At 37.0% G+C, this 24980-nt stretch overlaps 2 protein-coding genes across 2 annotated transcripts in view; both read right to left on the bottom strand.

Moving 5' to 3' along the window:
- The window catches only part of LOC134755207 (uncharacterized), a 417347-nt gene that overhangs the window by 173335 nt on the left and 219032 nt on the right, over positions 1 to 24980 (bottom strand). The window lies entirely within an intron of this gene.
- The window catches only part of LOC134755237 (protein obstructor-E-like), a 57142-nt gene that overhangs the window by 12117 nt on the left and 20045 nt on the right, over positions 1 to 24980 (bottom strand). The window contains exon 2 of the mRNA XM_063691759.1: positions 20381 to 20425. Coding sequence (XP_063547829.1) covers positions 20381 to 20414 — 34 coding nt within the window. The 5' untranslated portion in view covers positions 20415 to 20425. The remainder of the gene's footprint in view (positions 1 to 20380; positions 20426 to 24980) is intronic.

Raw genomic sequence — 24980 nt, 5'->3', positions numbered from 1 at the left:
AAAAAAGTTTGAATGCCATTATTATTAAATCTAAAATCGAAGCCATGGTTCCTAACAATAGATGTCGCTATCTCTCATAGTTTCTGACCTCCCCCTACTGACCTATTTGGATTGATCACCCTGTATATGATCATATCTAAACTGATGATTTCTGTTATTATAACTTTGTCCTTCCCAGCTAGGGATTCAAACTATCTCTATATCAAATTTTATCTAAATCGGTTCAGCGGTTAAATCATGAAGAGGCTTTGGAATTTATTTATAATAAACATATAATCTTAGAGGAATTTATCTCTGGCAAGTGATATTGTATGGAATGGTGCTAATTATCAGAGAAACTAAGGGTTATAAGGACCGTATCGGAAAGAAAGTAGACAACTTTAGGGATCTCTAAAAACTGGCACGTACATAAAATAAGCATAAACTTTTATTTTAATACCGAACTACTTATGTAAAGAAAAATAAAATGTTTAAGGCGTTCTTTTTACATTTTTACAATAATTAAATAGGTAATGTTAAGGCGGTTCCCTGAGCCAGAAGGCGAAAAATCTCCTTATATGATCCTGTTTTTCTAAGAGTCGTTGATATTCGTAGATGTGGAAAAAATATATGTAGGTCTTGACTATATTATCTTTAATATCATAGCTTCCGATACACGAATTATGACACTTCGCTCGATACAATTAATTCCCAAAGTAACCTCTAACTCGGACTTTTAATCTAACTTTACTCGGTTATTTATTATGTGATACTATAAATAAAAAAAGAAGAAAAAACAATCTTAACTTAAGTAATAATTTCATAGCTTAAAATTTGTAATTATCTAATTTCGATATTGTAGGGTAACGTTTTTAAAATAAATAAAAATCGACAAAATTCGATCAAAATTGACACTTGGCGCGCATGATCTTTCGCGTTTTTTCTTGCGAAATGTGACAGAGACAGCGGCAAACCGACGGAACGGCCTTAAGCTATTAAGATTCAGATAAATAATACTAATAAATCTTCTTGAGAATCACACAAACTGTCTAAAACTAGTACCAGACATAGACACAAGTCTCATACATGTCATGCTCATGGCAAATTTCATGTCATTTCAGAATGTAACTTTTTTTGTATGATGGCGGCGGCTAGGTACATGGTACGTGTGACTCTGGGCCACTTGCACCATTTCATTAACCCTGGCTTAACCGGTTAAACCTAGAGTTACCATGGTTACCAGTACAACTTGACACTTGGTTAACGGTTTAACCGCTTAACCTCGGGTTAGTGGGATAGTGCAGGTGGGTCATAACAGTCCATAATCAGTATCTTTTTACTTTTCAGTCTGTTGTTAGAAACATTTTGTTTATTCATCCATGTTTGCCCGCATCGAATCTGCGGTTGTAACACCTGTTAGGCACGGACAGCAGCCGATGAAAGCTTTGCGTTCCAAAACGTTACGATTAAAGAATAAACGTCGTATTTTCTGTAGTGTCCGCGCAATTTTGAACCTTACCCCACTAGACACAGCTAGTTGCTTTTAAACACCAGCTTTGTAAAGATACAAGTTATAGTAAATTATTTTGAAATCGAAGCTGGGTTTTATTGAAGTGATTCATCAATTTTGCATGCCATTGGGTCATGTAGGTTTGCAGATGCAGTTTAAGGCTGAGCGCCCAGGTGCCCGGCAAATTTCGGAAAATTTGAGATATTCACGTCACGGGAAAAATTACTATTGTATTCGGGTATCCATTTTTTAACACTACAAAAATTGCGATAGCTTACTTTTTAAGATTAAGTCTCTTTTTTTCATTAGATTAAGTTTTTGCTTGGTGTAACTGAGCGAGTGAAAGCGAAGGTCTCCGTTTCAGCTTGGGCAAAAATACTTTCGTATGTCCGGATCTTCTCCTCTATAACTCACACATCTCAATTGATTCTCGTGCAATTTTCTGAGCAGGTTCGATATTTATACAATAAGTAGTTTTTTGTCATTTCGTTTTTTTATAAATGTTCTAAATAGCCCAAATTTGCACTAATGACTTAAGCGTCATTATGATGAAAACTTAGCGTGGTCTGTCTCTACAGGTTTCTGTTTGAAATTATCTCAATTTTAATGCATATTTCAACATTCCCAGGGCCTTCCCAGCAACGCAAGAAATCATTCCCTAACAATCGAGAAAGGAAAAGTCCAAAAATCACGAAACCAGTGCAGTTTTAAGTTTCGTCTGTGCCTAAAATAGAAACAAGGCCCGAGGGAATGCAATTACAAAACACCCGGTGTCGGTTAACACGTGTAGGAGTGGGGTTTCTAATTAACGTTTGGTGTCACTATACAAAACGAAATAAAATGACTTTCCGTAATTCCGGATTTCAAGGGAATCTATATTTTTTTTTTTTTATTGAATAAGGATTGAATAAGGAAATTACAGTTTGTTAGATCATTACAAGACCCATCGTAGGCAAAACCTTATGGAGGTTTGTGTGCCGATGGGGAGTTCGAGAATAACTTAAAGAAAAACAATATTATATCCTATATCTTATCATAAGCATGATTCTTAGTATACAAATCGTGGTCAAACGCCTGCCTATTCATCATAAAAAAAAAAACATAGCTTGTGTCGTTAGTTTTTAATAAGTGCATTTTAACGAATTTTTTTATATGTTTACCATTTAAATATTTAGCACAAACAACTTCTGGCAGATCATTTAATATTTTAGGTAATATATGTACATGTGTACAGCCTAGTGCCATATATGTTGTTATATTTGGGTATACAATATTTGTTTTGGTTCTGTAGACTTCTTAGTTTTGTACATCTTTTGTGTTCTTTTAGTTTAGTAACATTATGCATTCTGTTAGTATGGCTAGTTTACACATATTTTGAACTGGGGGTATATTACAGTATTTGAAAAGTTGGGAATAGTCTGTTTCGTACTTCTTTTTGATATGTTTAGGTACAAGTGTCTTCAATAATCTTATTTGTAAGTTATATATTTTTTCTATAAATGTTTTATAGGTTTTACCATAAGTACTCAGAGCGTAACCGATCACAGAGTCAGCAAGGGCTAAGTACAACATACGTAGGGTTTTGTACGGTAACTTATATCTTAATGTTGACATTTTACTTAAGATGGCTCTCAACTTATCGCACACATAATTAATGTGCGGTCCCCAGCTGAATCTGTGGTCGATTATTAACCCAAGGTACATGTGCTCTGTGACCACTTCAATTTTTACACAGTTACACGTTGTGATATTATGCTGGTGCAGGCAGCTATGTTGGTGTACAAATACAGTAATATTATGAGTAGTTTTATTGTGAGCTGAACGAATATGCATTATCTTGGTCTTTTGGGCGTTAATTACTAAACCGACATCGTGCGCCCATTTGCAGAGGGTATTGAAGTTGGATTGCATTATGCGTTCTGCGGCAGCTATGTCACGATCGGCTGTGATAATGCATGTGTCGTCCGCGAACTGATAGACAGAGCCCTCAGTTATTATGTTGCACATATCATTAACATATAGCAGGTATTCCGTTGGGCCAATTATGGATCCCTGCGCCGTGCCTTTTTCGGTTTTATCGGTTATATAGATTCCCTTATTCGGTTATATAGATTCCCTCCGTGATTCCGAATTTGAAGGGAATATGGGCAATGCTGTGAAATGTATACCTATATTTTGTAGTTTGGTAGGCAATCGGCATCAATATACGCGAATTTGGTTACGCGTACGTAATGAGAGAGGCAAATACGTTTGAACGTAAACTGTACCTAGATGTATTGTATCGCTCTAAGCGCCACTTGCACCATCCCACTGACCCGGGGTTAACCGGTTAAACCGTTAACCCAGTGTCAAATTGTGTTAATAACCATGGTAACTCCAAGTTTAACCGGTTAACCTCGGGTTAGAGGGATGGTGCAGGTGGCACTAAGTATTTTGTAGTAACTATTAAAGCGTGGCAAATACTTTTGGCGCGTTATTTTATCCGCTAACTACTGCAATGTTGACTAGCGCTGATTTTTGTCTTAAAGGTCTAACTAGTCCATAAAATCCAAAAAAAGTAGGTGTGTAAAAGCGCAACCATCTTATCCGTATTGAACACAGTAGGTAACATCGTATTTTCATGGGAAACATAACCAAGATTCGATCTTTGCTATAATTACTTCGTTCCTTAGTTAGCTTTATTAGGCAATCGACGAGATGGAAAGTTGTGAAGTTATTGTGTATTCTATTGTTTATATAAAACTCAGTTATGTTCGAACCGGCGTTCAACTTTACGACGCGGTCGTGTTGATGCATATCGAATCATTCATTTAATTTCCAATATTTGTACTTTCACCGCAAAATATTTATGGCTTTAGCCATATTAATTAGATAACGTTTTTAGGGTTCTATCCATAGCCAAGGTGATGAAAACAAAACTCCGCCAACTGCGGGAAGTAGGGGCCAAACTGGGTTTGTACAATTCCTCGGATCACGAGTAAAGTGTACGGAACCAAATTGAACCAATGGTGGTGCGTGGCCCGACACGAACGCGGCTGTATTTTTGCATTTTCCCACGCCATTGTCTACGCGGTGAAGCATTGGGTGAAAGCTTTTTCGTTGCGCACGCGTGGGTGAAAATGTAAGAAAAATTACAACCATTACTGGACCAGGCAGACATGATAAGTGGGATATTTAGGCGTGTTTTATTATAAATAGCATATAGCATATAGATATATGAACATTTTGTTAAAAGTATTCCACTTTTTTACCGTGAAATTTTTTGGTGATTTTATTATTTTTCAACCCAGCATTCCGTCCTAAAAGCTAAATGCCACAATTGTTTTCTCATTGTGTTACTTTACATATTTGAAATATTTGAAACACTTTGTGCCCCTGTTGGTAAGGAAAGAGGCTGTGATTCCGAGTAGAAAAAAGTTACATTCACGGAATAATTATTAGTTTTATTAAAAAAGTCGCACATTTTTTTAAACAAGGGCGTCAGCTGATGGGCATACATTTAGTTAGAAATTTTGTTCTCCAGGGGGAGGGCAGCCTCCCCCCCCCCCTGCCAACCTTTGGCGTCGCCCATGTTTTTAGAAATGTTACATTTCGGTGCGCAAAAGATGAATTACGAGTATTATGTTTACGATTTATTCGAGCCCTTAGCATACAGTATAAACATATTGAGTAAAACTAATTTGAAGTGCGATTAAAAAGTAATTAATTCCGCAACAGGCTGCATGGAATCCAAAAATTGTCGTCAGATTATCCGGCTTCAAAAGGTGCCAGCACATCGATTAGCGGTCTAGTGTTGAAATTAAGACCACAGCCACAGGGCTATTTCTCGACAGCATACATGCGGGGCGGGATTTTAACTGCGGGGCGGGATCGAATCGAATCGATCGAGGCGGCAAATTTAAAATACAAGGCGCCAAAAGTATCTGCCAACCTGGAATACTGGATATATTTCTACAGTTCGCGTCCAGTATTTGCAAAAGTTTAATTGTTCTAGTTATATACTTACCTACAGATATATCTCATGAATGGTAGGTAGATACTTTCGACGCGGACCTACTGTCCGCGCGCCAATTCCGTGCATTCGGAGGTCGAGGAAATGGGGGGGTGTGCGCCGCGCCCGTACGTATAAAATGAGACCTGTCACCATCACTGTCATGACGCCCAACATTCCTAACATTCCTCAGTAGTCTAATCGCCACTACGCCGTACCTACGCTTTTTTTCCGCCGTGGTGGCATATACAATATACAACAATTAAACATTTATCTAGCACGTGTGAAAAGTCGATCAAAGAAGTCGTGGGTTGACTTGGTATATTACCGGGCGATAATTATGTACATAGTAATCGTAACTTAAAAATCTCTTATTTAAAACTAAGGAATTTCATTATTATTTATTAACGGAACTTCGGAGGTAGGTAATTTTAAAGTACACGACTAAGTACCGTTAAGGCTGTTCCATCGGTTTACCGCTGTCTTTGTCACATTTCGCAAGAAAGAACGGGAAAGAACATACGCGCCAAGTGTCAATTTTGATCGAATTTTGTCGGTTTTTATTTATTTTAAAAATGTTACCTTACAATATCGAAATTCTAAAGCTATGAAATTACTATTTATGTTAAGATTGTTTTTTCTTCTTTTTTTGTTTATAGTATCACATAATAAATAACCAAGTAGGATTAAAAGTCCGAGTTAGAGGTTACTTTGGGAATTAATTGTATCGAGCGAAGTGTCATAATTCGTGTATCGGAAACTATATTGTTAAAGATAATATAGTCAAGAACTACATATATTTTTTCCACGTCTACGAATATCAAAGCCGCTTAGAAAAACATGATCATATAAGGAGATTTTCGCCTTCTGGCTCAGGGAACCGCCTTAAAGTAAACGTGTTGTGGAATTTCAATTCATAATTCGTATCTAATCAGAAAGATTTTTAAAATTCGCACGCCGCTCTTGATATTCCGAGTAGACCGTAGACCGCCAATTTGTACACCGGTGGCCACTTTCCATCGATTTTCCAATCCAATTAGTCCATCGTTAAGTGGTTTTCCCGTGAAAGGGGATAATGCGTGTATGAGGAACAAATTGGATGCAAGATGCAATCTTTGGCAGGACTTCCCGTCCGGTACACGTGTGGGTTTTATTAGACATTTTGTAGGTATTGGTTTTTGCACCACCCTTTTCCTCAAAAACAAATGTGACTTATTTTATACCACGTCGGTGGCAAACAAGCATTAAGTGAGAGTGAGGTCGCGTGTTGGTGTCCCGCGGTTTTAAGCCTGGTCCCGCAATGTGATCGTAAATGTACCGCGAATCTCTGAATCACAGTTGGCAACCCTACGTGTACTACTCGTATCTACAACAACTCATGATCCCCGTTCCTGTACCCCTAGTGTTCATTTCATTCGATAGCGTGACGTGACGTTTGTATTTTGTATGGGATTTTGATTTTCCACAACGTCCCGCTTGGCGCGCTGTTCAAAATCCCATACAAAAATAGACAATTCACTCATCGCCATCTTAGAAATCACTCCATCACTATACTGCCAAGTGACTAGCGGAGCGTTACAGCTACAGGTGCACACAGGATTCAAGTTAAAACCAATTAAAATGCTTACTTTCGTTGCAATTTTCCCATAAATTAAACACATTGTAACATAAAGTAATAATAGTTCTAACACGACACTGATTTGCATAAATATTTAGTAGTTGAGGACTCAATTACAAGAATTACATAAGGCCCGGCCAAACATAAACTAAAATTATTTTAGTTTAGTTTTATTAAAAAAAAAATAACAAAATTACGACATTTGCAAATATTTTGAACTAAAATCGTTTTTTTAATTAAGGTAATTAAAAAAACGGCCAATTGCGAGTCGGACTTGCGCACGAAGGGTTCCGTACCATTTCACAAAAAAACCGGCCAAGTGCGAGTCGGACTCGCGTTCCAAGGGTTCCGTACTTCACACAATTTAAACAATGTATTTTTTATGTGAAACGTGCGTGAAATGTCTTTAAAAAACCAGTAGGGGTCGGATCAAAAACTAAGTAATTAAGTCCGACTCACGCTTGACTGCATATTTCTAATAGGTTTTCCTGTCATCTTTAGGTAAAGATCTATTATGTGTATTTTTTCGAAATTTTAGACCCAGTAGTTTCGGAGATAAAGGGGGGGGGGAATGGTCATTATTTGCCTATTTTCTTGAATAACTTCTTAAATGTTTATCGTAAAATTATAAACAAAATACATTTGAGATTCTCACAAAGAGCTCTTTCATTTGATATGTAACACGACGATATAGTTTGAAAAACTTTATTTTTTTAATTTTCTCATTTACCCCCCAAAAGCGGCCCCCGTGTTTAAAATTAATTTATTTACATTACATGTCCGTCTTTGGGTCAAAAACTTATATATGTATACCAAATTTTAACTTAATTGGTCCTGTAGTTTCGGAGAAAATAGGCTGTGACAGACGGACAGACGGACAGACAGACAGACGCACGAGTGATCCTATAAGGGTTCCGTTTTTTTCTTTTGAGGTACGGAACCCTAAAAACGACAAAAAATCACGTTTGTTGTATGTAAATCAATCTAAGGAAACATAAAACACTTAATCTCTGCGCTCTGTGTTAATTTCATACAATCTGATTTGTTCATAATAGTACATCAATCAAATTCTTATAATTGAATACGAATACCTAAGTATAAATTGTTCCAAAGGCATCAAATTAAGGCTTTGTTCTATAGAAGCAATGACGATTGAAATAACTTAATATACAGGTGGGATCAAATATAGCGAATAATTTTTAACCATACATTCCAGTGCCCAATTAAAATTAAAAAATATATGTAGGTATCTTATAAATATGCAAATCCCTTAGATATCCACATTTTTTCCAAATCTAACATGTTTATTTTTTTAGGCTTCCGTACCTCAAAAGGTAAAAACGGAACCCTTATAGGATCTCTTTGTTGTCTATCCGTCCGTCCGTCTGTCAAGACCCTTTATCTCGACCCTTAAAGATAAGATAAAGATAAATATCCTTTATTTGCAAGAATACTTAATTCTAAAATACAGGTGTCGTTTTGTTAAAATATGGTGTACAGTATTCAGTCGCTTAAAATTATATTAATTAATTAATAATAAGAATACATTTTTCAACCATTAATTCTTAGGTACTACTGCAAATTACATTCCAAATATTCCTTCACGCTATAGAAACAGTGCTCTAACAGAAAACTAGTTATAGTTTTTTTTTTGTATTCCATAGCGTTTAGTTGTTTTATACTGTTGGGCAAATTGTACGCATATTGTACGCATTCCTCTTATATATATCCAAGTTACACCGGGGTTGATAAAGAAGATTTTGGTATTCAGTTCTCTGGCTTCAGAAGAATTCAGATCTCATTTTTAAACAAATCTGGACGGTTTTTTACAAGTAAACATGCTTTTTTAATAGGCAGCGGTAATATTTTTAATTTCTGAAATAGTGGTCGGCAGCTATCAGTCACCCAGGCTCTCATTATTGCACGGACACATTTTTTCTGCAATAGAAATGCTCTTTCGACATCTACCGAATTTCCCCACAGTAATAGCCCATAATTTAGCACTGACGATACCACGCCGTGATAGGCTGTGACAGCTGCCTCAAAGTTAACAGTATATCTTAATTTTCTTAATGCAAAGACGAACCTATCTAATCTACTACACACCGCATTTTTATCATATACTCAGGTCTACGGTCCCTTGAAGCTGAGGAAAAATCAAACTTCTAAGTTAACGTAAAAATCAAACTTTAGCCAAGAGGCCAATAGAATGATATCCGCGAATTCCGCGATGGACAATGATGAATGGGCTCGGTGAGAGTGAGAGAAAGTCCTGAACTTACAGCGCCGAGTAAGTAAGAAAAATATTCCTATATTTTTTGGCAACGTGTTTTCGGGCCATCCTGTATTAGCAGCAATCAACGTGACTCAGTTACAGGGCTCGAACCGCAACCCTTCACTGAAGTCACAGTAGGTATTGATTATTGGAAAATTACTAAGACTTGCTTTTGATAATAAATATTCATGTTTTATGACATCACGTCGAGCGTGCCAACGCCTACGCCCGGGTTGAGGGTGTTCAGGGGTGTAACCCCTTTGTACCCCTGTGTCTTGACTGAGAAGTGAAAAGCACATTTTATACCGGGTGAGCCCTGTAACACGAGCAAATAATTAAAACATAGTTTGTACTCCTCAAGCTATGACACTTTTCTTCAATAACTAAAAAGCCTTTAGATTTCTTATTTTTCATACAAATTAAATATTGTCTTCAATGTACGCCATTATCGTTGTAATTGACGTTGCTTGTCACGCTTTAAACATGAAAAAATTCGCAATACATTGCGTCTTAGAATAAACTTAAAAGTGTACTTAAAATCAAAACGCGTTATTTTTAAAGTCGCTGTAAAAATGTTGGTCAATGTGAGGAGTACAGCCTACCGTTTAATTTTTGCTTATGTTATAAGCCCCACCCGGTATAGGTAAGCCTTTTAGATCCTAGCCCCCATATTATAGCATCTATATTATATAAAAGTTAAATTGCCTCCGTTAGTTAATTTATATTTTAATTTAACCCCTTGTTACAAAATAAATACAAAAGCCAAAATGACAGGTAAAGACAAACGATGAATAGCTAATTGAGGTTGTAGGTTGTAGCGCGTTTATGATTAGCGCCATAGGATGTGTCTTGTATTGTTTTTTTTTAAAGTGAGTAAGTAGTTTTAATTAAAAAGAGAGCGTAATTTATGGCGGTGGCTAAGTTCTTGTGAGGCTTAATCTTATTAATATTGCAAATATGCAAGTGGAAGTTTGGATAAGGTACTTACTTGTCATTCAATTGAAAGACAAAATCGCTTAAGATCTTTTTTCTTAGTGGCTTTACACTTAAGCCGATCATACTAGTTTAGCTACTGCTTGAAGCACTGTCAGCGCCTCGCAAACTAAATTCAATGCCAGAACTTTAAGTTCCGCGCTTCAGATGAAGTTTATTTGAATAGGACAATATAACACGCCACTTAGTGCATCCGATACACTACATATATTTATGGCGAAAGTATCAAGTTTTCCTCTATAAATATTTTCCTGTAAGAAGAATCCCTAGGCCCATTCCAACCTGTCATATCCGAAATGAGAACATCATTGGTATAACGAACAAATAAAAACCTTACTACAAGAATGAAGTTGAATTTATCAGCATAGGCACAAAAGCGTTATTGAGGCCCAAAAAGGTACATGATAATATTGATAAAGAGTAACACCCCGGAAAATAGTACAGATAATGAGAGTAATGAAACTTGATACGACCTTTTCTTTGAAAGTCACACCACTCGTCTGCTAGCGAAATGTTTACTTTTCAGGCTTCCGTACCTCAAAAGGAAAAAAACGGAATTATAGGGTCACTCGTGGTCTATCTGTTTGTCTGTCTATTCGTCGGTCACAGCAATCATAGCATATTTGCTCCGAAAGTACCTACTGGACCAATTAAAATAAAATTTGGGACACATGTTACTCGTACCTATGTAACTGTGACCCAAAGACGGGCATGTAATGTAGATAAATGACTTAAACATTATAGGAGCCACTTTATTAGGGGGTTAGTGAAAAAGTTAAAAAGATTAATTGTGAGAATGTCAATATTTTTTTAAGATAAGCAGTGGGACGTGGCAGAGCGCTGGTGGCCTAGCGGTAAGAGCGTGCTACTTGCAATCCGGAGGTCGTGGGTTCAAACCCCGGCTCGTACCAATGAGTTTTTCGGAACTTATGTACGTAATATCATTTGATATTTACCAGTCGCTTTTCGGTGAAGGAAAACATCGTGAGGAAACCGGACTAATCCCGACAAAGCCTAGTTTCCCCCCTGGGTTGGACGGTCAGATGGCAGTCGCTTTCGTAAAAACTAGTGCCTACGCCAATTCTTGGGATTAGTTGCCAAGCGGACCCCAGGCTCCCATGGAGCCGTGGCAAAATGCCGGGACAACGTGAGGAAGATGATGATAAGCAGTGGGACGTGGGACACAACAAAGGATTCCATTACTCCCAAAAATGATTTAGAATTTAGATGACTGAGATATCACTTCTATGTCACATATTGGCTTTCTACCTATATATGATTTTCGCAAACAATGTCTAATTGCTGATGCCTGCATCACCATGCACATATGTCACGAAAGGTGAAAGTGTTGTAACAATTTCCGTCATTGTTTCGTTTTCGTCATATGTCATCATTTAGAGAAAGTACGTACGTAACAATATGACTTCTCACGATTGCCTCATCTGCAGTAATATTCATAAAATATACAGTCGGCAAGCTTGTATTTAAAATTATTTATTTGGGAGTTTCCATACAAGTATCCTTTGCATATACGTAACGTATATATATATATATATATACGTAAATATTACTTGATAAGGATCTTGATGACCGAAGTTTTAGTCACAGCACAACTGAAGTTTGATACCACAGATTTTTGACCACCACACACATCAATAAAAAACTATAAAAAAACTAGACTCAGATATAAAACTTACTGAACGGATTTTCATGCGGTTTTCACCTATAAATAGAGTTATGCTTGAGGATGGTTTAGGTGTATAATTTGTTATGGTTTTGTATAAATTGGATGAACTACCCGTGCGACGCCGGGGGGGTCGCTAGTTTATTTTATGTTATTTTATGAAAGGTTAATAGAAAAGGTACACCTACCCCAACGAGTATATGCGGATTAAGGTTCAACCAGAAAATTTGGCTTTATAACCCTTACACCCCTTTACAATTTGCAAGTGGCGCTTAATATTAATGCGCTTACCTCTGACTCGGTGAATGTCGATTTACGGAAAATGCCCAGAAAAACTATCTAATCTAACTAACCTCAGACCTGAGAAGAGATCGGCACTAAAAACTTCGAGCGGCATTTTATGCGGGATTATACTATCATACTCGTAGCATATAATCTATACATTTCTTACCTTGAAATGGATACGCGTGAGCATCAAGGAATCGAATTTGAATCGAAGCCCCACTTGTTTGCGCGTGTATCCTATGTATGTATGTAATATCACATTTTACATAAAACAGTTTCGTTATATATACCCCATCATCCACACTGTTAACTGATTATTGTCGAAGGTATGGGACCTAGCCAACAAACGCCAAACGAAAATAAAAAATGTATGGAGTGCCACATGCTACGAAATGGCACGTGACTATTTCCATACATTATTTAAGTTACGATTGGATAATTCTAGGCCCCAAGGTCCACCAATGCTCAGTTAAGTCCACTGTCCTAACTGGTAAAGAACTTAGTGCCACTGCACCATCTCACTAACCCGGGGTCACACGGCGGAGACGCTATACATAAAAAATCACTTGCGTTTCTATGTGTGAACGGCACGTCTGTACACGCGGCATGCGTCATAGTGTGAGTAAGTTGCTTAAAAACAGTACTGAGCGGTCGGCAAAAGGTCGTCAATCTGCTGTCACTGGGCGAGGTAATTCGAATGGTGCGTGGCCGTTCTGTATGATAATACTAATTACTTATTCTGTGCCGGGGTTAAACGGTTAACCTCAAATTGTACTGGTAACCATGGTAACTCCAGGTTTAACCGGTTAACCCCGGGTTAGTGGGATGGTTCAAGTGGCCCTTAGAAATATAAAACATATCCTTTAAACGCTATAGAGCTCCACTAATGATTTTTTGAAATACAATCCAAAGGCTCATACAAGTCATACATCAACTAGGTAATTCAAAGTTGTATGTGAAGTCTCCAACTCACATCGGGCCAGCGTGGAGACTATAACTCAAACCCTGTCGCGCGTGAGAGGAAGTCCTTTGACCAGGGAGGTTTTGGGATTATACTGAGCAACCTTTACTATGGGACCAACCCCGAAATCACGAAAAAAATTTTGACTGTTTCATAGATTTTGTCTGGTCCATTTTCTATGGGAGGGGATTTAAAAAAAAATGTATAATCTCAAAACCTCCCTGGCAACACGAATGCACTAATTTTTTTGCCACCCTGTATAAAATTGGGATGAAAGTTTACAACGCCTACGCGCACGAAATCACGGGTAAATGTTGTTATTTAAATATATGAGTACATTATATAGTAAGATTAGTAAGTAATAAAAAACTAAACGTGACTCAAGGCTGCCTTATTAATATTACCGATGCATAGATACTGGTATATTATTGTTTAACATTCCAAATATCGCAATTCAAATACTCATTTGAATTTACGCAAATAGCGCTCCCAAATGTGACTAGCAATTATAGTAATTATTTTAAACTCGTATTTAATTTAAATGGTTATTATGATAGAGTAATTAATTATGAGACGAATTATATTAGGGATTTAAATTTAACTATCTATTTAGTTAGGGGGATTAACTTGCTCAGGTATTAAGTGGTCTAACTTACCCAGAGTTGGACCACTTAATACCACATGCGACCAATAACTAATGAAAGAATTATTATTATTTTGTTATTTTTTATTTATTCAACGTTGAAGAATAGTCACTGAGATGATTCTAACTCAAAAATAACTTAAAAATATTTATTTTCCAAATTGATATAAAACATTATTAAGTAAAACATGACTTGTAAAATATGTAAAACAGCTTCTATATAGAGCAAACAATAGCCCTCACACTAAGTCTCGTGAGGACTGTGGGGCATTACGGCATTATACATAAGATTTGCCAACAAGATGCGTAACATCAAAGAGAATATTATATAGGATAGAGGGTTATTATCATAGTAAATTTTGTAGTCACAGTAAATTTATCGACACACGATTAAAACTTAAATGAAAATGTATAAAAATATCACAAAACTTATATATATATATATATATGGATAAATGATTTTTTTATTTGTATTTAAATGTAAAAGGTATAGGCGCCATCTATCTTAGAATAAAATTTTCTTGATTTAAACTGTACATCTTATACGGAGTTACATAGGTCTTTGGTATGATAAAGATAAGGTGACATTCGAACGGTAACTATAGCTGCATTACTGTGGCGGCATTACTGCTGCGACGTGGATTCGTGTGACAGGGAAGCAAATTAAAATTTGCGTAAATAATAGAGACTACTATACTAAGTTTAAAATCAAACTTAAACTTCGGGTCGACTATTGAGTCTAGGGCTAAAACTGCTGCCAAAAAACTTGGTGTCCTATTTAAGGTGAAGCGGTATTTCACGCCGAATTAGCTTCTCTCCCTATACCAAGCACAGGTACGCTCGTGCGTGGAATACTGCTCCCACCTATGGGACGGTTCTTCCAAATATCAGCTGGCGGCCCTGGACTCAATAGAGCGCCGGGCTCATAGACTCTTTGGCGATGACCCATCTGTCAAGTCAAGGATACAGAGCCTTCAGCATCGCCGTCGAGTCGCTTACCTATCGGTGTTCTATCGGATACATTTCGGGGAGTGCGCACAGGAACTACACGACCTGATCCCACCTTCCCCTTTCCATCATCGGACATCCAGGCGCGGGGAGCGAATGCACCCGTTCGTGGTCCACATTCCATTCGTTCGGACGAAACGTTTTGCCTCCTCCTTTTTGGTACGGACGGCTAAGGAATGGAATGCGCTCCCGCCATCTGTATTCCCTGATCAATATGACCTTGGTCTCTTTAAAACTAGAGTGAATAGGCTGTTACTGAACCGGTGAGCTCCATCTTAGGCCCTGTCTTCACTTTCCATCAGGTGAGACTAGGGCCAATCGCCGATCAGTTTATAATAAAATAAAAAAAATGTGCTTAGTGATCAAGCTCGGTGCGCCTTAACTCAGCTTAATTAGGTACTTTATGAATACTTAAATATGTTTGGATTAACCTCTCACTTACTGCGTCCCTCGCAAAAGGACGGTTCCATGCATAAACACTCCAAGCAAAACCATTGAACATTACTAGCGTATACAATCGGCACAGAGAACCAGTATTTTGCGCCATGAGTTGCTGCCGTTTTGGCATCAAACCATAGAAGCGGAACGTGAATCTCGCAACGTTTTGGTCGCGTGGTACAGGTTGTAATTGCGACAATTTCAATGTTTGGTACGTCGCCTCTATAGTAATAACAACTAAATGAGCGAAACAAAAACTTACATCTGTACCTACTTACAGGATTTGCCTACTTTAGTTAAAAAAAGAAACAATTTAAGAATTATTTCATTGTTTTTTTCTCTAGTGCATTTTTGGCAGGAATCTTCATATTGATATTGACTGAGTGGAACAAAAAATTACAACATAAATAATTGATTTCATTGTCTTTTTCATGCAAAACGTATTGTCGGTAGCCAGAAGGGCGTTATCACCGTGAAGATGTTAACTAGAAGGCCGTCATTGATATTACCATAGAGTAACTTATACTAGAGCGGTACTGTCATAGTAAATTTTGTAACCCCAGTAAATTCACTGCCATCTGTCGACACACTTTAAAACTAAAATTGAAGATTTGTAAAAATACGATAAAATGTATTTAAATATAGATAAATGATTTTTTTTATTTGCATTAATTTATTTTAATGATTTTGACCCATGTTCTTTCACTGATATGCGTTAAAATTGTTAAATAACAAACGAAACCGTCAACGCCATCTATACGACTGTAGGCCAAAACTAGTAGCGCCCTCTGAACGAGAATCAAATTTTCTTGATTTTCGAGGCACGTTTTTTCCTTAGACTGTATCCATCTATTACGGAGTTATATCTATCTTTGGTAATAACAACTAAATGAGCGAAACAAAAACTTACATCTGTACCTACTTACAGGATTTGCCTACTTTAGTTAAAAAAAGAAACAATTTAAGAATTATATCATTGTTTTTTTCTCTAATACATTTTTGGCAGGAATCTGCATATTGACTGAGTGGAACAAAAAAAATTCAACAAATAATTGATTTCATTGTCTTTTTCATGCAAAACGTATTGTCGGTAGCCAGAGAGGCGTTATCACCGTGAAGATGTTAACTAGAAGGCCGTCATTGATATTACACAAATATCAGTAATTCAGTCTACGTACTTAATTTGTGCAAAATGATAAATTAAATAGAAATATCTATGACAACGCACAATAGGTATTATAAAACATCTTATCGGCATTGTCATGGCACACGCAGTTTATTTTCTGGCTGCTTCCATCCCGCATGCCGCCGTCCAGATTAATTATCTAAAGGCCACCGTTTGTTCACATTGCATTGTTCTTTTACAATGTGCCGATGATGGGTACGTAGGTGTAACGTTTCTTAAGGCCTGTGTCCTGTGCGTCTACCGAGAATATAAAAAAATATGTAGGTACTTACGTAGATATATATCAAAACCACTCTCTCTCTCTCTGTCACTTAAATATTGCAAGCATAGTAATACGTATACATTGAGATATTGATAGAAAATACGTTGATATTTTTTTAGGAATAACTTTCTTACACATCTTTTACAAAATATTATTAAAAATTAAAACCACAATGATTATACACAAGGAAAGAAAACTTGTGTGTTCGTCATGGTCCGAACTGTACAGTTTTCTCTCCTGTGGACAATAGTAAACAGCTTGTGGGCACGTAGGTAATGATTTTATCATACTTGTCCAAATAAAAGGAGTACCTTTTCATGTGGATAGGGTTAAATAAGATAATTAACCTTAATAGCCCTTCACTTTTGGCAAAGAGGATATAATAAGACGGAGTTATATATATCTTTGCTTTTGGGTATGTCTACAGGAAAGGCGTGAACACAGTTTGGTGTTAGACCCAAATAAATCTATGACATTTTATAGGCAACTCAATGGATTAGGTTTTTGGATTTATTAGGAACCCCCGGAACTCATCATCATCATATCAGTCATATCAGTCCTCCCAGGATCTTCATAACGGCATAAGGAAAATACCTAATAACTTTATTTCATTTTATTAGGGGACATCTTACACAGATCAACCTAGCCCCAAACTAAGAAACTTGTACTAAGGGTGCTAGGCGACGATATACATATTTATATAGATAAATACATACTTGTATACATAGAAAACACCCATGACTCAGGAACAAATATTTGTGTTCACCACACAAATAATGCTCTTACCGGGATTCGAACCCAGGACCATCGGCTTCGCAGGCAGAGTCACTACCCACTAGGCCAGACCGGTCGTTTAACAATGTAAATAGTAAGTGTTATTGGATATATTTTTGGAAAATCGTTCCTATTTCTAGTGTTAACTGTACCTATGAATGGACAAAATCCGTCATTTGATGTAACAGTGCCTTTAAGGGAGAACGAGTTACTAGCAAGCTTAGAGGAAACGTTTAAAATCTCGAAAAGTGTGCCACACAGACTACCTCTAGTAAACCCCGCATTAACAAGCGTTTTTAAAACACACATAGCTTTTTATGGCCCTTATACACGATGGCCCAGCGCTGGACCAGCGAGATGACCATGCGATGGTTATGGCTCCTGTACACGATGGCCCAGCGCTGGGCCAGCGAGATGGCCATGCGATGGTCGAGAGCACGCACTATGGAATGGCCACGTGTAGATGCGTACGCACCATCGTTGGCCCACTTTGATGTGCGGATGAAAAACCGAGACCGTGGCCATCCCATCGCCATCTCGCCGCGCCATAAGCCATCCGACACCATTACCCTCTCTACACGCTGGCCCATCTTAGTGGGCCAGTATGATGGTCCATCAAGCGATCATCACCTTAGCTAGGCCGCCATTACCTTTATGCTTCATAAAGGTAAAAGATTTTTGGTGTGCCATTTTAAATTCAGGCTAGCGCATAAATTTTATTCCAAAGACCGGAACTCCTCAAGTATAATAGACTTCAGAAATGAAATAATTCATCTTTGCTTTATACAGTTTATGAGGGATACTAAACTGTCTCTAAGCGACTTTACAACCACTTCTAAGGTTGTATGAAATATAAAAGCTAACCATAAAGGTGACATTGGAACTAAAATGAACGCGTCTACCTTGAAGGGAATATGTTTATATGACGTTTTATTTTTATTATATAGAAGCCGAGGTAGAAAGTCACTCGGTTTTATGGCTGTGCTTCAGTGCTCTAAATCAAGCAAGTATCTAAGTAGGTAATATTTCCGCTAAGTAGGTACCTATATCTACCTACATACAATATCGAAAATAAAACAAGTCTGCAACATTTGCTATATTTTCCACAATTAATAGAAATTTAACATTGTTAAAAAAAACTGTGATTAAATTAAACGGAACAGTAAGGTTTCCAACTATTTAATACGAGTGGAATAATCTGAAAGTTCTACGTTCATATCCCGCATATCGGATTATGAAAATAATATGCAGAGTTGGATAAAATCCGTATTTATGATGAAGCAAAAGTTTTTAATATGTAAAGTGTCTCGTGTCGGCGCCGCACACTTCTCTCGTATGCTTTAGGTGTAGGTACTACAGAAGACTAAAGTATAGTCTGTAGTTTAACATGCAGGGTGAATTTTTTTAATGTGGCACTGAACTGGGGGCAGCCACCGGATCCCGTGCTGCTATTGCAAAAATTTTGCACACTATTATTCACCCCAATTATTTTTATTACGCTTAAAGAACATAACATTGTATGGACACATTACATTTAGATATTTTGTCTTGATAATAACATTGCTGATTTTGCACAACCTAACATAACCATTGTAAGTACCTACTTCTAAAAACTGAAAACTGACTCGCTACGATTTATCGAGCAAATAGTAAAATATATATTTTGTAGCTGCATGTTTAGAAAACCGATTCGATAATCGGCTCAACGATCCCTTACAAGCAGTAAATTCAGAAGGGCATATCCCGTTCTACAATTATTCGCTAATAAAATTAATGTAGCATTGCTTTTAGGTCGTTTTTAGAAAACCAAGAGTGGACAGTGGGGTTGTTTGAACGCTAGTGAGGAGTTTATATTCACACCGCAACGGATTTGCTTAGATATTTATACTTCCTGAACCTGTCTTGTGGATTTCTCCCGAGGCTTGCTCAAATCCAATTTTGAAAGAAAAATTACTGAACCATTTTCCAGGTAAGGTCTATTTGTAGGCTATAATGATATAAATAAGTAACTATTATTGAGATATCTATGCGTGGTGTTATTTTAATTTAATATTTCAACACTTTTATTTATTTATCCTCAGTCATATTTTCAACCCTTAGCAATATAAAGGTGAATTTATACGCCATCCTCTTGCCTCTCCTATAGAAAACATCGACATCGGATCAGCTAAAATATGTACATATATGAAACAGCCATTTTTTGACTATTTCGTGGTTGGTAAAATAGTAAAAGTGATTTGTTAGCTGTACGTCCAATACGAAACATAATATGTACATATATATGACATAAGTATATAATGATGAATCTCGATTTGGAAGAACTGATGCGTATTGACAAATCGCGATAAGGACGTATCATTTTATGGATGAACTGCGTAGTAGACGACAAATAAAACTATGAAAACGGATTATATCGCGTATATTGAATTTATTCGTTTATAAACCGTTTTCATAGTTTAATTTCATGAGTAACTACCGCGGTAACCGAAGACAATATTGTGCGTCGTAGACGAATAGACGAAATACGATTTGGACGAATTGCGTATTGGACGTACAGCTAACAAATCCATATATTGATTTAAACTAACACGATTTTCACTCATAAATAAACGTAAGTTTTTTACGCGATTAAGTCCCCTTGTTAGTTTAAAATTATAACAAAACCATTTCTTTTATTTTAAAGAACATACAAATTCAACGATAAAAGTGGCCTTTGTATTATATTTTGGAATACCTGTTGTTGAAATCTACCATCTAATCATGTTAAACTTACCAATGGCGCCAACCAGTAGCCTTCTTTGTGACATTATGAAGTGACCTGAAAAAATAAAAACAATGTCAAAATTAAAGAATAGCATGTCAATTACAACGCCCTTGGAAACTAGGTACGAGTAAAAGATGATCAACAGGAAACAATGATTATGGGAATTCGTATGTCTATCGCTGGTGTCCGTCACGTGTAAGATGGGTGAGGCATAACAAGATGGACGAAGAACGCAGCGACCCTATCTATACCTACCTACGGATATGATGTTCGCATTTGTCTATATGACAGCGTGATAATGACAATGCCTGCAATCGCATGGGTTTAAAAAGTGACACGTTTTATCACGTGATAAAGCCATCACCTGTGGTCACCAGATGGAAATTTAAGGCTCTTAGAGTCGGACAACGCTAAGTTTTCATGTCAAGTGCTGAGTCAAGTATAGAACTTATAAGGATATTTATTGATTCTAACATATTACATCTATTTATTTATTATTTATTACTGCCAAGTTTGTGCAAAGTTAGCGTGGTCAGAGTTTGTGTAAAATAACACCACCAAAAAAGTCTTAGCTAGGAAATGTTTTACATTAAAGATTTGGAATGTACCAGTACCTGTTATATGTCAAACTACATCTCAAATAGCAAACCGGTGTATCCAGTACGTATCTAGTGCATACGTGAGCGTTTCTGATACTACAAGACAATGCTCTGACCTTGCATTATGCCCTCTATTTCTAATTGAACACATCTAGCCGATTCTAGAATTAAGTACCTATATTATTATGTATGTGCCTTGCCTACTTTAAATTATACATTCGTCGTAAAATTGGCCTGTCCGGCCAAACAGTCATGCTTAGGACAAACGATCAAGCAACCTATAAGCTATTGGTATATTATGGTAACTGATTAGAAAAAAAACCTTTCGAAATTATACGATTTAATGTGAAGAAAAATGTTCTTTTCCATGATTCCCTAAGTAAGTACACTATTTCGAGAATCCGTACGTCAACGTCCGGCACGCATTGAGACGCAAGTTGCATCACGGCGCGTCCTCGGAAAAAACATTTCGCAAACCGTCGTGAAAGCCGCCGGTGGCGCAAACGCGCTTAAAACGTAATTAGTGGATCTGATGGATACGAGATGGTCTCATACTTCCCTATGCTTTATGGACCAGTGTTTAATGTAGCAGCGACTGAATATAATATAGACGAAGCTCTCAAATACATTTTTGGCATTTCGAAAAACGGTCCATATGACTGACACAACTGGCACATATCACTCTCTTCCCATACCTAAATATACATATCCCACTCGCAGCTTTGAATATTACCTAATATGTACACCATTTCCCGCTATTTAAAAAAGTTGTGATTGGCTGAAATAAAATGATACATGTCAAACCTCCGTGCGGCCTCCGTGCGGCATTACAATACTTGACATGCAGTGTCAAATTGCGCGCAATACAAATAGCAACACTCTTAACTGTCCATCGGTGGACCTTATGGGTTTTGTTATAAGGTATACAAACTGTCAGTGTACAGTTAAGTCGCTAGCGACGCGACACAGACTAGTCACTAGTCAGACTACTTGTTCGTTTAGTTCGTTGGTATGTATAGATAGTAACGAAACCTTAAAACTGCAGTCCTTTTCAAATTTGTCTAGTTACTATTCAATCCTTTGACTATCCTTTGACTGACCAACAAGGATGTTCAAACCACGAAACGCAATAATCAAGACAGGATTTCATGTAGATAGTTAGGTTCATTGATTTTGGAGCAGAATGTCCAAGAAAAACTAAGTAATTCATTAATCTCTCCGTAAAAAACCGCGCACTAAATCAGACAGGAATGCAAACACTTATTTTATGATAACACAATAAACAATTATCTGTTAAATCTAATAATTTATTCTGAGTAATAGCCCGAAACCATGATTACTTTGAAGACTGATGAAACAATTTTTCTTCGCTTAAATTTTATATGAACAAAAATCGCTTATAAACAAGCGGTAGGGTTTTATAAATTTAAAACTCACAAAAGAATATGTACAAAAAACAGCAAAATGCTTGCCATCCGAACACTAAAATATTATAGTCGGAGAGACAGATCCTTTTGATCTGCCTCTGTGTTAAACAGAAAAAAAAATACAAAACATATATATTTCATTTATTTATCGTATGGCGTTTACACACTGGTTATAAAAATATATATTACAGTCAGATTGAGATCGGCTTATGCCTTCTATATTGAGTTGGCAGATGCGGACTGATGGTCCGACATCCTTTGTCAATGTGCTCCTTAGACCTCCTGTATTCGCATTTTTATTATTCATATTGATCGTTATTCGATCTCTCTTTCTAGTGTGCGCTGCGGTTAAGCGGTCATATTTTAAGCTTTCGATGTGTTTTATGCCTATATATTTTGAGATGCAATTTTTCCTGTTCTTTAATATTCTATTATCTACCTCGATTTATTTAATTGTCTATCTATATTATTACGTAGGTATTCATTTTATTCAGTGAAATATATATCGGTTTTTTTCTGTACCTACGTTAAATTTCGTTCAATATTTAACCACTCGACATATGTTAAAGTATCCTAACGTATGTCAATGTAATCCTTTTTATATTTGTGTATATGTAAGTAGTTTAATTATTTGTCTATAAGTAACAAAAGTTTTACAAACATTTATTTTATTTCACATACACCATGATGAGAGATTGAGATATTGTTTCAGCAGAAGTCTTACAGTTTGGGATTCTACAAGAAACGGTAGTTGATTACGTGTTGATTATCATTAGGTAAATAGTACGCTTGTATGGCAGTGCCATAATTGCACCGATATCGTATAAAAGTACAATAAGGTCATCGCAACTTTACTCGGACTCTGCACTATAAGTAGGATCCGCGGAACACAAAGGAGCGGTTTTTTAATAAAAACATCTCGAAGTTTTCTTTTTAACGAAGTGAGATCAAAGTCTCGTTTAATCTAGATGGAGTACGGGCCCACGGGGCAACGTCCTTTGTATTTATAGTCAAGTCATGTATTTTTGAGACGTTAAAAATGAGCTATTTACATGAGCTATTTAGTTGATTTTTAAAGAAGAAATTTATTTGAATGATTGAGTATTCACAGCCACGCTCAACCAACCTAAAAAGTTTGCTCCGAGCATTCCGACCGAATCGCCCTATGTTGTTATTATAAGTCTACCACTTTATTCAGGCAATTGGTGAGGAAGTTAATAAAACTAGTTAATATACCTATTATATTTCTACTTATTTAATATAACATACATAAGCTTCATGCAGCTAAGCCTTTAACTATTCCGTTGCTGACCATAATTACTTCTTACCAACCGCCCCAGTTAGCAGATGCTAAACGATGCGCGTCAAAAGTAAGTGTTCTACGTCAAGGACCTGTACCAGACCTTGGCTAGCTAGGTTATATATATTTATTATTAAAAGCCTATATGCTGTCCCACTGCTGGGCAAAGACCTTTCTTCTCGGTCTCCATCCAGATATACATATCTCGCCATCTTTGCCTGGGCCTTATGGGAACTTATGTACGAAATATCATTTGATATTACATGGACGGCCCAGTCCCTTTCAGGTTAGGTTCCGGCTAGTTTACTTAAGGGGCCCACTGATTACCACTCCGCCAGCAGTCTCTGGCCTTAACGGGGGGCCTGCCGTCCTAGGCCAATAACGTCTACACACATAAGCGGTTGAGAGTCGTCAGTTTTCGCTACAAGACCACATACTGTCCGGCCGATATCTGTCGGCGCTGACCGGAATCGTCAAGCGACCACACACTATCGGTTCGTGTTAGTTGTCAGGCCGAAAACTGACAGAGAACTGTTAGTGTGTGGCCTCTTGCGGTTAACTGACAGGCTGATATAGTCCGACGAACTGGTAATCCATGGGCCCCTTTGATAAAACCTTACTCAACAATTGGATTTCCCATTGAAGTCTCAGTCACAGATGGCTTTTCATAAACAGAGCGGTTAAAATGACATAACGGAATCATCAAATCTTGTAATATCCGCAGTCCATGTCGGTTGACATGACGAAGAATGCAGAAGCTTGAAGAAAGTAAGTCTGTTTTACCTGGTTTTACCCTATTCGTTTGTCGCTTAAAAACCAGAAACAAGCATCAAAGAGGATATAATAAGATAGAGCGGTACTGTCATAGTAAATTTTGTAACCACAGAGAACTATTATATAATCTGTGACCACAGTAAATTCACTGCCATCTATCGACACACTTTAAAACCAAAAATTAAGAATTATAAAAGTACGATAAAATGTATTTAAATATGGATACATGTTTTTTTTTATTTGCATTAATTATTTTTATTATTTTGACCCATGTTCTTTCACTGATATGCGTTAAAATGAAACCGTCAACGCCCTCTATACGAGAGTAGGCCAAAGGTAGTAGCGACATCTGATCGAGAATCAAATTCCTATAATTAGTGCACTTACTGTTTTGACTGCTCTAAAGAAAATGCGGTCATATGCATAATTATTACGTGTTCAAATCGACGTCATTAATAAAACATTAACTGCGCGTATTAATCTGCTTGTCAATTGTGCAATTTATGCAA

Source organism: Cydia strobilella, chromosome Z, assembly GCF_947568885.1.
Source record: "Cydia strobilella chromosome Z, ilCydStro3.1, whole genome shotgun sequence".
Taxonomy (NCBI): domain Eukaryota; kingdom Metazoa; phylum Arthropoda; class Insecta; order Lepidoptera; family Tortricidae; genus Cydia; species Cydia strobilella.
The sequence above is the reverse complement of the archived record's forward strand: the minus strand, read 5'-3'. Positions and strand labels throughout refer to the sequence as shown.